Source organism: Larimichthys crocea, chromosome VI (assembly GCF_000972845.2).
Source record: "Larimichthys crocea isolate SSNF chromosome VI, L_crocea_2.0, whole genome shotgun sequence".
Lineage (NCBI taxonomy): Eukaryota > Metazoa > Chordata > Actinopteri > Sciaenidae > Larimichthys > Larimichthys crocea.
This window is the reverse complement of record NC_040016.1, coordinates 2,723,438-2,736,567: the sequence shown is the minus strand read 5'-3', so window position 1 is coordinate 2,736,567 and position 13,130 is coordinate 2,723,438. Positions and strand designations below refer to the sequence as shown.

At 39.8% G+C, this 13,130-nt stretch overlaps 1 protein-coding gene across 15 annotated transcripts in view; it reads right to left on the bottom strand.

Moving 5' to 3' along the window:
* Positions 1-13,130, bottom strand: part of celf4 (CUGBP, Elav-like family member 4) — an 84,277-nt gene that overhangs the window by 5,164 nt on the left and 65,983 nt on the right. Inside the window, exons 4-13 of one of the 15 annotated variants that reach the window (XM_019275313.2) lie at positions 11,098-11,226; positions 10,027-10,106; positions 9,548-9,712; positions 9,097-9,235; positions 7,567-7,719; positions 7,024-7,134; positions 5,566-5,628; positions 5,146-5,226; positions 3,527-3,610; positions 2,130-2,324 (exon numbers count right to left, since the gene is read on the bottom strand). In XM_019275313.2, coding sequence (XP_019130858.1) covers positions 2,197-2,324; positions 3,527-3,610; positions 5,146-5,226; positions 5,566-5,628; positions 7,024-7,134; positions 7,567-7,719; positions 9,097-9,235; positions 9,548-9,712; positions 10,027-10,106; positions 11,098-11,226 — 1,133 coding nt within the window. In that variant the 3' untranslated portion in view covers positions 2,130-2,196. Of the gene's footprint in view, positions 1-2,129; positions 2,325-3,466; positions 3,611-5,145; positions 5,227-5,565; positions 5,629-7,023; positions 7,135-7,566; positions 7,720-9,096; positions 9,236-9,547; positions 9,713-10,026; positions 10,107-11,097; positions 11,227-13,130 lie in introns of all 15 variants that reach the window. The other 14 variants (XM_019275306.2, XM_019275308.2, XM_019275312.2 and 11 more) reach the window with 14 other exon arrangements.

Here is a 13,130-nt window from a genome sequence, read left to right as displayed (position 1 = left end):
TGATTGTTAGTGGTCCCCAAAGGATAAATCCTACCAACTTTGGGGATACCATGACATTTCCTCTAGTGTCACCATCAGGTTCATATTTTTTAGATTTTAGTAAAAAAATATCTCAACAACATATGCATGCATTGCAGATTTTCTACAGATGTTCACGGTCCCCATGATGATGAATCTTAATGACTCTGATGATCCTCTGATTATTAGTCTTGCATCACTGGCAAGTCAAATTTTCCATATATTCAGTGAAATATCTGACACCCATGTTTCAAGGTGTATACAATGGCAATTGTGATCCCAAGACTTTTCCCTTTAGTGCCACTTTGTAGTTTTAGTCAATTAAATTCTAAGTTAAGATGGAGAATATGGATAACTCAAAACATTACAATGCCTTAGTAGTCTCTCTCTTCGTCTTGTTAGTGTGTAGTTGGTTTTTGCTAAAATTACACTTGATATTGATAATCTTTGTAGATATTGGTAGAACTACAAGTATCCAACAAATCTAGCTCAAAGCTTTCACGCTTTTTTTTGTTTTCATTCAATTGTTTATTTACTTGGATCCATATTAGACAATTCAAAGGGACAGTTAGTCCTTCTGGGCTCTAACCAGCATCTATTACATAAGAGACAACATTTCGACATGATGTTAGAAAACTAGAGAAAAGTTAATGAGTGAAATTTTTGCAGTGACTATGTTAAAAGTTGCCATAATATCATTCCTTATGTGTCCTCCTTTACTGGTGATGCTCGCTGTATGCAGATGGAGCGGGGAACATATTTACAGGACACCTGCATCTTTAAAGCATCTTTGCCGACACTAAGACTCTAAGTTCTGTTATGGATAAACAAAGATGATTTTGCTGAGACAATTTTGAAAACAAATCAGTGCTCATCCTGCAGTGAATTAATTTAGCTCCCTGGCAGTGACGCTGTTGTAATCGCCTATGTGATAAACAATTAAGTTTTGTTTTTTTATTTAAATCAAACTGTTTAATCTTGTTTTTGAAATGATGAATGGATTTTAATCAGGGCGCACCTTAACCCTCATGTGTCATTATAAGTTAAGTAGTATTCCAGCTTGCCGTCTGAATATAGACTCATCAGTCTGATAACCCTGTACCATAAATAGTGCATTATTATTACAATAAAACTGGGAATGCAAGTGCAAAAATTTTAATTTTGAACACTGCAATAACTGTCAATCTCAGGCAAAAACAGAAGAAAATCAAAAAGAAATGTTTTCTCTGGCATTCTGTTGAAAATGTTTTTATATTTCAGAAGTAATAGTGCCACATATTTTGTGACACATTCATATGCGATTGCACTATTCTTCCCGCAGTGATTTGCCTCGGGACACCGTCTGGTACGGTTCAGTTAGTTTGTGAGTGGGTGATAAGTTGCCCTTGAATGAAGTCATCAGTGGTGAATGAACGACACAGCCTAAACTCTCCATCACACAGATGAAGGGAGGAGACAAAGAGGAACAGCACAATTACCCGCCTGAGGGGTAATAAATGCCTCTCCCTTGGAAGCAATTCCTTCCCTGTGCAACACACTGAACCATTTACCAATTATCTTTTTCCTACAGGGTAACATACAGGGTCACTTACTGTAAAGCTGTTCTACAAATAGAGGAAGCTACATGTAAGTAAACGCTCCTACAGCTCTGCTTCAACCAGCCATGAAAACTGACTATAATATTTATATCAGTGGCACGGTAGAGGGGATAGACTTTCATAACATTGTGATAATAATAAAATAATATATTTAAAATGTTTTATTCTTAATAGAAGGTCATTCATCAAACTCTAGAGATTACTTAAAGTGAGTCACAATGAACGGTGGAATTAACATTTACGAATGCAAACTTGAACAAACAACAAAGGGGTAAAACTTCATCACTATTCTTTATAAGCAATTTGTAGATGATCAGCTAGTTATTAGGCATCTGCAAATGTTTTATGACATTTATAAAAGGTTACTGAAGCGACATCAGGCAGTGCCATAAATGTGCTTGCCATTTGAACATTTGTCAATATAATATGCAGCGTTTGTGCATGCATTGGTTCAGTTAATGACTTATCAAACTAAAGTGACAGCAATTGTTTCCGGTCCAGTCGATGTCTGACCTGTCTTTCCCTGTGTGCGACGGCTGCCCCGGCCGCCAGGGTGGCGGCGGCTGGTTGGGGCGGGGGGCTAGTAGGGGCGGTTGGCGTCCTTTGGCCTCTTCAGCTGCACCTTGAGTCTTTTCATGCCGATCTGGAAGCCGTTCATTGATTGGATGGCAGCTTGAGCACTGCCTGGGTTGTCAAAACTCACAAACCCTGGGGGAAAGGCCAAAAGAGAGAAAAAGAAAGGGGGATGTGTTTAGATGAAAAGGCAAGGACAGTTTTGGGTTACAGAAGAATGGATAATGATGATGAGTTTAATAAGATGAAGCAGTATTTACATGCAGCAGTATTTTCATGTAGGTGCCATTCTAAAACTTTACAATAAGATTAAAATAATCTGTAGCTAAAACACAATTAACATAAAAAAATTTAAAACTACTTGTTGCACGCATGTATATAACATACTAAAACTATGTAATATATTTATTAATGTAGATAACATACAGTATGACAACAGTGGATCACAATTATAACAGAGCAGCATGCAGCAAAAATCACAGTATGAACTTGGTGATGAGATGTAAAACCAAAACATCAACATGGTTGTGCTATTTTTGAGTTTTTCGATTTTTAACTTCCACTTGAAAGTGAAAGAAAAAAAAACGCACTGAATCACAAATTAAAACCTGCATCTCCAAATTGCAACATGAATAATACAACATTAATGCTGTGTCGTATTAATGAGCAAAAGCTACTTTGCAAATAGGCTGCACCTGACGGACTCTCCATTAAATATTCTCCACAATCCATTTATAATTTGCCACATAATTACACGTTCGGCTAAATTGTGCTGTCAGTGGCACACAGTGAGACAGCAGTTCTCTATCTTTGCATGCGAGAGCATCTGTTATATTCATAGCATGCGTTACTCCTGCTTACAGTAAGAGACTGAGAGTCGGCATTTGTGCTATACGTCAGAAAGAGCATGACGGCAATGTAACTGTGCAAATATGGCATTAAAACAGAGCTTATTTCTGTTATGATCAGTGATCATTGATTTAAGTTTTACAACACTATATATATAGTGTTATAACATGTACATATAAAAATATATATATCACTGAAATATTTAGCAAAATAAGAAATTAGTCAGAGCTTCAATAGAAAAATCTAGACACAATCATTTTCTATTCTCTCTTTTGTTAACAACCACTGTTTTGTTGTCATTGTTTTAAGGGAAGGGTGTTGGGGAGGTTAGGAAAAGGGGTGTTGACTGCGGTAAAGAAGGTGATTAGTAAAAAAGAATAATCAGAATAAATAACCAATAATCTTTTGGTTTGGTCATTTTTACCCACCAAAGCATTTACTTTGGTTTGTCGCCCGATCCACAAACACTTTGGAGGAGATGACATTACCGAAAGGCAGAAACATCTGCATCAGCTCTCCATCCCCAAACTCCTGAGGGAGGTGGTAGATGAACAGGTTGCAACCCTCTGGTCCTGCACACAGACAGAGAGAGAGAGAGAGAGAGAGAGAGAAGGGGAGAGAAAAAAGGAGATAAGGGACAAAGGTCAGAGAAAGAGAGACAAGTAGAGAGAAAGAAGCATAAAAGGATGACCGTGGCAGGAGGAGACTACGTGATGGCAGGAAGAAAACGTAGGACAATAGGGAAACTAGAATGAAGGCAGAGTATAAAACATGTGGAAAGAATATTGTATTCTTAGTGAAGGTGTGTTTAAAGGCCCCAGAGACAGCCAGTCGGCTTGGACTAAAGTTAGAACAGTTATTTCATGAGATTTCTGTACACGACTTCTGCTCACAGATTTCTTTTTGATGCATCCTGCACAAATCACAATTTAGCAACATTTAAAGATTTGATCAAACTACTGAAAGCTGAAACAATTCCTGTTTGTTTAATTGATAAGCTGATTTAATTGCAAATTATTTGATAATCATTTCATTTCAATTTTTTTTTTTAAGGAAAGATGCCATCCCCAAACTCCTGAGATCAACTGAAAAGTTCTGTTTTATGTGACAGTAAAGGGAATATATTTAGGCTTTGGCCAGTTTATTGGACTATGCAAGGAAAACATGATGGTTAATTTGTACTATTTCCTAATCATGCAGTTGCTGGAAGAAATATGTGTTCTTTCTATTTAATGCAAAATACTGGATATATGGATATGAAAACTTTAAAATACTGACTTTTATTTATGTATTGTGATCACCTACCTTGAAATATATTTACCCTAATCTCAAGTGAAACCAGGTTTGATATCAGTTGCAAAAAAAACAAAGAATGCAGAGCAGCTTATCTCTGCTCATGCAGTCGTTAGTTGAGAGTAACTTTAGTAGCTCAGTTTCGTCGACACTTTCAGCTATAAAAAAACTCACAGGTTCAGCATTCGCAGCTTTCAGGTATCCCCGATGAAACGACTACTAAATGCTTAAACAGCAACTGCTGGGAAGCCACAGCTGTTGAATGATTGTTTGGTGATGAATTGTTTGGTTTATTTTCCACAAGAGGGCAGTAAGGTCCCAAGCATGAGTGTCCCAAGCGTGGAGGTCATTGAGTTCACGAGTGGGTTTACAGCTCGGTTTGAAACACTCAGTGATGGTAGTAAAGTTAGTTGCCCTCCAGGCAGCAAATCACAACCTGACACTCTAAATATTCTTTTTCATTTTGCTTTATTATTTAATCTTAAAGTTGTCTTCTGCTCAGACCGTTTTCGAACGGATAAAAAACGAGAGTTCAAGGTAGTCAGTCTGCTCTAATCAATCCAGACGGATACTGTGTGTTAGTGTGAGTATGTGAATATTTTGCTTTTGAGACCGGCAAGAGGTGAACTCATGCCTGAAAACAAAGTGAGGACTGTGAATTGCCTGGATATTTTTAAACGTGGGTGTTTATTCTAGGACTACATTGGCAAAGGGATTAAAGACGAACACAGAGGTAAATATGAGTAAACGTTTGGAAGTGTGTACGAATATTTAGGAGTGAATGGCGTGCCGTGCATGTGTGTGTGTGTGTTACCTTCTCGTTGCTGCTGTGGAATGATGGGTGGAGGGTGGGGGAAGGCTTGGCTGATCTGGCCGTATGCAGCGGGATAGGCTGCTGAGACACATAGACACACAGCGCGGATCAGATAACAGTCATGACTAGAGCGCACAAACACACACACACACACACACACTCGTATACATACAAACAATGTAATATATGCAGGGACACAGCAGGCAATCGATCAGATAACAGACAATAGAGTCTACGTGTTGCACGCACGCACACCCACACCCACACACACAACACAACACAAAATAAACTGATGTAGTGAGACTGAAACACTTAATATTACATGATCAAGGAATATTTTTTTCTTCTTTCTCTTTCACACACACCTAGTGGCACACACACACATGCAGATCAGTGCTGCCGTGAGAGTGACAGACAGACCTGCATACTGCTGGACTCCTGTGTAAGCCTGCTGGAGAGGATCAGCTGCAGTGGGACTTTGAGCTGCTCCAACAGAGACAAAAGGAGAAGAAGAAGAAGAAGAAGACGGATGAAGAGGTGGAGGAGGGGAGAATGGATGGATGGAAGTGTGTGCGTGTGTGCAGGGGAAGAAAGATGAGGCAGAGAGAGAGAGAGAGAGAGAGACGGAGGTAGAATGTAGATGGAGGAGAGGGCACGGAGGAAGGCGTGAGTAATATATACCGAGGGTGAGAGGGAGGAGGGATGGAAGAAGAGGCGATGGAGAGAAGAACAGACAGGAGAAGAAAAGCAGAAAGGTTAGAGAGTCGTACAGTGAGGTGTCAACCCGCTTCGCTTTCAGTGTGCGAGGAACTGAATCCTGAATCTCTCGCTCTTTTGCTGGGCTTTTTTACTTCATGTTCCTCCTAAAGCATTTCAAAAGCATATCTTTTTTTTTTTTCCCCCACTCAGAAAAGCAAACTTTGAAGGACCCACAGTTAGAACAAACAAACAACAAAAAACAACCACAACACACGGCTCCACTGTCACCACAAGAAAGGAAAAAATGTATCATAAACTTGTGCCTATTCTAAACAAATCTTATGAATAAGACTGACAATCTTCTGTTATTGTTACATGTAAAACAGGACAATTACAAAACACACTCACAACACGGGATGCACCTCTCGCTATCACTTCACATGTAGGAGTTAATTATTTAAAAGTGAAATGTGAAAAAAATTCCCCCATTATAAACACACTTGTAACTACCACAGATGCTGCGCCACACTTCATAACTACCCATCTGTACACATAATACATGCACATTAAGTACACCACTGAGAAAACACACACACACACACACACACACACTGATAACCCCACTATCACCAAAAACCAAAGAAATACTGAACACACCGTGGACTAACAGCAACACTGAAAAAACGGTTCAGATAGCCAGAAGAAGGGAGAGAAGAATGGGCTCGAATACAGGCGAATACATTTTAAGCTTGTGAAATTATGTTCAGGAATAGTTCTAAAGCTTGCGGTTGAGTTTGTGAATGTATAGAAAAGATGTGTAGTTGTAGAAAAAAACAGATGTCTGAACGTCTAAATTAAATTTGCGGACAAATTGTATCAACGGCGAGGTTACGCAACGATTCAAAGACAAAAGGAGTCATTCTGTGAACGTTTGAGGACAGATTCAAAGAAGAGAACAAAACTCTGGGTAGTGTGAAAGTTTTCTACAACTACAAATCTTTATCTGTCTTTAACATACACAAACTTAAGTTACACATGTTTACAAAGGGTGATATGAAACCACAGGCTTTAAAATTATTATTTAAATATATTTATATAATTATTATAAACATTATTTCACAAGTGATTGACCCTTATTAGAGCCCATAGGGAACTGGGATAAGGGGAGGGGGAAGCTACCTTCAGAGAGAGAGGAGAGGAAGCAGCCACCCTGAACCCCAAAACAACTCCGTGGAGCCACGCCCAAGCCGTTTTTCTCCGAGTCCTCCCTAAAAACCACCTCCTGCAACACTGGAGAGACAAGAGTGTAAAAAAAAAAAAAGACAGATATTTCTTCCACCTCTTCACAGACAAAAGCCAATGAGGTACTAGCCACGGCTCATGACACAAGCGCATACTTAGGCTCCAGCAGCCCATAAGCACCTCTGCCAAACACTCATCTCCTCGACATGCTGACTGTCTAAGCGCTACGTTCGTCTGGCCTCGGCCTCCTGAACATGCTTCAAGGCTATTCACGCCTGTAAGCCAGCCGCATGCACACTTTCCCATTACAGTGAATGTGTTTACTGTGTCTATAAGGATTTAAACTTCATTTTCATGAAGTCATGTTTTAACATAACAAATATTATAGTCATAATGTATGCATTATTTTTCAGATTTTTCTGTATCCCTGAGAGTTATTTTGTGTGCTTGCATACGTGCCCCAGAATTTATCAGACTTACCAGGGTAATGGTGTATTCCGTTGGTGAAGACAGCCTCTGCGGGAGGCTGCCCATTTGCCTGCGGGGGCGGCATGCCAGTAAAACCATTTACACTAATGGGGGAGGGGATGCTGGTCACTGTGGGGGCGCTGATGCCTGGAGGAGTGCTGCCACCTGCAGCCACGGTGCAAAGACAGAGAGAAACAGTGAGAATCCCAACGTGTTTTTTTTTTTTTTTTCAGAGACATTATGGAGAAGTTTTACTTTGACTGGCCACCAAGTAAGTCTTGGAAATGTCACAGGGGCCGGTCCAATGGGCCAGTGAAGACAGTAAATGTCAGAGCTGATTTCTTGTCCCAGTATGGCCCTTACTGTGACACAACAGCTATTAGATCTGAATCTCAGACATATTATATAAGAATAGCGAATACTGTGTTAATGGTATCTTATTGGTACCAATTATGTATTTGTCTCAGATGATTGCATGTTATGACACAATGCATTATGGTCATTTGCAGTGCTTCAGTGTACCTAGAAACACTTGCTGTGTGTGAAAATCTATCCATTTAAATCCAGTCTGCTTAGTTTCCTTGCTACTTTATTTTAAGCCTTAAGGTAACATACTGTTTCATTACATATAACACTACTTCTACAGCTATTTTCAGAAGTATCTCGTATTTTTTTTTAGATTATATTTTTCTCCATCGAATTTTCATGCTGGAGATTTAGAAACCAAGGATACTTTAACAGTGAGAGTAAAAAACATTTCCTTCATGGGGTGTTGTTTAGCTCAGTTGGTAGACCATGTACAAAGGCTCAGTCCTTGCCGCAGCAGCCCAGGGTTCAAATCCGACCTGTGGCCCTTTGCTGCATGTCATTCCCCATCTCTCTCCCCACATTTCCTGTCTCTCTACAATAAAGTTTGAAAAAGGCCCAAAAAATATCTTAAAAAAAAAAAACAACAACAATATTTCCTTTAGAGACCTATGTGTGGTGGACATGTTCAGTACATTATGTTGTGGGGATATGTTTACATTTGTAAATTTCAAAATTGCGTAATATGCACCATCAGCCAACTCACAACCAGACACTTTATTTTTCATAGGACTGTCACGTTTTATCTGAAATTCTAACTGCTATTTGAATGTGGAAGAAAATGAAATACTTGATTTGAAAGTCTATAAGCACAGCAAGAGCTCGTACACCGCTGGGAGTCATTAATCACTCTGATCCATCGCAGACCCTGTCAGTAGGCTAGGCTATTGTTGTTCTCTTCGCTAACGTGAAACAAAGAAAACTTGTGCTGTGGATCTGTGGATCATGACACCAAATGTTTAAAATCAACACCATAGATGGAAAAATAGTGGATAAAAAGTAAGGCTGTTTGCTTACTATCTAAGATGAAGTTACCCGAAAGAGAGACCGCAACTGAACAGAGTAATGTCAATTCTAGTGGAGCAAATAAATCCTTACTTTGGTGAGGACTGGTTCATAATCTACTATTTGTCCTGTCAGAAAAACCTAAAATCTTTGGTCTTTCACCATTTTTACCTGACGTTGGGGTCAGCGGTGCTCCTGGGAGGCCGTTGATGGTGGCCATGTGCTGCATCTGGGCAGCAGCAAAGGCTGCCATTGGACTGAGGTATCCTCCCTGGCCTACAGATGCCATCAACGCTGCCTGCTGCTGCACCTGCACAGTGCTACAGATGCCATCAACGCTGCCTGCTGCTGCACCTGCACAGTGGAGGTAATTATAAGGAGGGTTGGGTATTGACCTAAATATAAAACATAATATAATAATATAATATATTTAAAAAAATAAATATTGATATCAGGTAATTCAGTGGCTCTCAAATTATTTTCGTTTCTCTGGAAACATAACCAAAGTATCTGATCTTTTTTTCTATATGTGAACTAGGCCTGGGCACTCACATTTAATATCTGTGGTTCATTGAATAAATAACTGTGGATAAAAAAGAAAACGTTATGCGGGGCGTCTTGCCTGAGCGTAGGCTCCGTAGGCTCCAAACTGCAGGGCCATGGGGTTGAAGATGCCCATCTGACCAGCCATCTGCTGCATACGGCGGATGGTGCGCTCCTTATCCGTGTCGGCGAACTTCACCACCAGACTGGATGAGGCACCCTGTGCACCCACCCATCCACCCACCCACACACACACATGCGGCCAGGCAGTACATGTTAGTGTGTACCGATAGATACATGACATAAGCTTGTAACTGAACTTGCACACTCATACACACATCCTCTCCTGCCAAGGCCACAGAGCTATAGTTGGCGCCCATTGCCCGGAAATAGTTAGCACGGATCATATTTAAAGCATAAATTGCATTACTAAGATTAATAAAGTATAACTTAACTTAACTTTAAGAAGGTAATTAAGCGCCATTTGACCCATCTCTCTACGTGACTCACCTCTCTCACATAAATCTACATGCTCACACACAGTTATGGTGTACTCACAGGCATTGTCTGGCTGCCGTGTAGTGCACTGATGGCTGCCTGAGCTTCAGCATGAGAGGAGTATTTTACAAATGCACAGCCTAAAGAGAGAGAGCGAGAGAGAGAGAGAGGGAGAGAGAGGGAAAGAAGAGAAAATGAGTATGGAAAAAAGGAGACAGTGAGAACAAAAGAGAAAAGTTTGCTGTAGAGTTTATCATACAGTATCACAGCAAAACATTGCCGGTAACAAGACAGAAAGTAAAAAAGTTTTCTGTTTTTTTTTTTTTTTTTTTCACACCCTACTACATTACAGCAACAAACATTTAACAAGCAAAGCCTCCTCTGTGCTGAGGAGGTTTGCATCAGTGTTGATCGACGTTCAATGAGCGGGCTAAACATGCCACTCTGACACCATTAACAACTTTGGGATCCTCTGATGGGGCTTAAAATGCAACAGCATTCTGGTGTCGCTTACTATTGACAAGCCCCGTTGATGAATTTGAATGATCAAGTTCCCAGTAATTATTGAGCTAAAGCCCACTTAGCCGAGTAAGCTGGCTGATGAGGCCTTGTTAATGGAGCTTCACGGAGGAATCAGAATGATCAAGCCCACTGTAATCATCAGGCTTAGTTATCATCGGGCCTCATTGATTGGCTGCTAAGCCCACTGATGAACTTCATGCAGTGAACTTGTGTAGCACTCTGACAACATTTCAAAAGGACATTTTTCTGGCATGACTTAAAGCCTGGTGGTTAATAAGGAGGTCGACTTGTTTTTTTTTCTTTATCAGAGCCATGTAGGTTGACTCATGAGGTTAATAGGGTTCATCTGTAAAGAGTTGGTTGGTTCATATCTCTCATCCCTGTGGGCAAAGCTTCCAAATGTCATTTACTGTTGAAATTTACAGAATCTACAGTATTCTTATGTAACCACTCTGATGATTGTGAAATAGCTTGCTTTGACATCACTCAACGCGGAGTGTTTAAAGAGAACTTTCCAAAGTCACCAACTTTGGAAAGGCCAAATCATTTTTGTGCAGTAGCCTGTGAAAAAGTCTGCCAGCTCAAAGTCATAAACAGCTATAAACTCACCTTTGCTGTTTCCGTCGGGACCTCTGAGGATGGTGCATTCCTCGATGCTGCCGAAGGACTCGAAAAGGCGCCGCACATCATCTTCTGACTGTTGCTTGTTGAGCATGCCGACAAAGAGCTTTCTGTCTTCTAAAAGAAAAGGGAACAGGTCACGATCAGAGGATCAGAGATGCTTTTTGATGATCTACATAAAAATGTGTTCACTGAAAAATGTTTATGTTGCATGCAAAAAACATTTAGTGATAGCACAGACTGTATATGTTAGATGACTTATGTTATCCACCAATTTATTCATGTTAAAAGCACATCTTTAGATCTCACTCACATAAAGCTATTGGCTTGAAGCTATTCAATTAACCAGAAATTCTGGAAAGTAAGTCTGATTCTTCTTAACAAAAGATTCATGGTCACACCTAGTTGCTCAGCCTCATTTGGAAAACATGAGCAATGCAATAACAATAGAATAACGATTAAAATGTTCAAGTCACTGACATATGCTGCTAATTTTATTACATGAAACCACAACATGTATAATTTGAAATTTGTTCATTTCCAGACAAATTTCAGTGGGACTAATTAAGCAGTCTGCGCTCATGCCATGTTCAATAGTGCTAGCTGAACTTGGATTTTAAATGGAGCTGCTGTATAGCAAATGATTTTCTGGTATAGCATGTTTTTCCTGTCATATATTTTAATTACAGTAAGTTACAGAGCATCTTTTTAGACATCTGGTTTCTCATTTATTAATATTTTCCACCTGTATTTCCATCACAAATTTATAGTGGAAGGTGAACTCGTGATCATTGCGAGAAAACCTCTTTCTGTGCAGTCTCTGTCCTATGGGAACACAATTGGCACTGTGCCCTCAGCAGGAGCTCTGTTCACAGATGTCCCCGTACAGCATTTCAAAGTCTGTCTGCTGTTAACAACACAGTGCTCACTCACATTATATTCAGTATTGCTCGCTCGACCTGTGTCTACGGTAAATATGTATTTATAACCGTGTGCCTAATCCCTTTGTGACAAAAAATAGTTACCAGCTAATATTTCACTTACAGTCATACTGAGCTTCCAATCTCTTCGGCTAGTTGTAGAGTAGCTCAAAATTTTAGATAAGAGGCTAATATGATACTCCACTCTTCATGAGAGTGCAGTGAGTGAATGTTGTGGTTATCCAATTATTCCATCTGTAGCATCTTGCTCCATACCATCTGAACCGTTTGCCTGTTTTAATGTCATGCCAAAAACACGCAGTGTAAAGCAATCCTTCGTTTCTGTTCCGGGCACCTCTTTACTGTCGTGAGTCGGAGTTTGTTGTGCCAAACTGTACATAGAAATTAAGAGGATGGTGTTTCAGTCACAAGTAATTTTACCACTACACATCTTTGTGTTCAAGATTATGTTTTCTAGCTTGGAAAGGCTATAGCTCAGCAACAATGCTCCTCTGATACACATAGAGACACCAGCCACCTCCTTTTACCCATCAGCAACAAAACTTATTAATGGACACGTGGGGAGTTTATGTTATTCTTCCCCGAGCAGGTACCCCAGTGATCCCTCACTGGATTCCCACTTCATCTATTCTGATTGGTGCTCTTTCCCCAGTGCACAATATACATAGCTCAAGCTTTGTGGGTTTGATAGTTTACGACATGTTGAAGTGTAGGTGTATTGATACTATGATATATGTAAACATTAGAGAAGAATAAAATACTCTCTATGGTTAACTTTAGACATTGTATATGTTAAATGAATCCCTCATAGGCCGATAAGTGAGACGAGGGGAGCGGTAAATCTGGTCTTCCATTTTTCTTCTTTCACATTTTATGTTTACATAGTTGTGAATACATTGTGTGAAAAAAAATCACCTACACCTACACACAGATATTAGACAATATATTGTGCGCCTCATTCAGGACATGATTAAAATTTAATGAAATCTAAGTTCCACAGCGAGTCTGTCCACAGGGCTCTGTTTACATGTAACAACACATTTGGTTGTTATTATTAAATATTATCGCAGACAGGAAGCT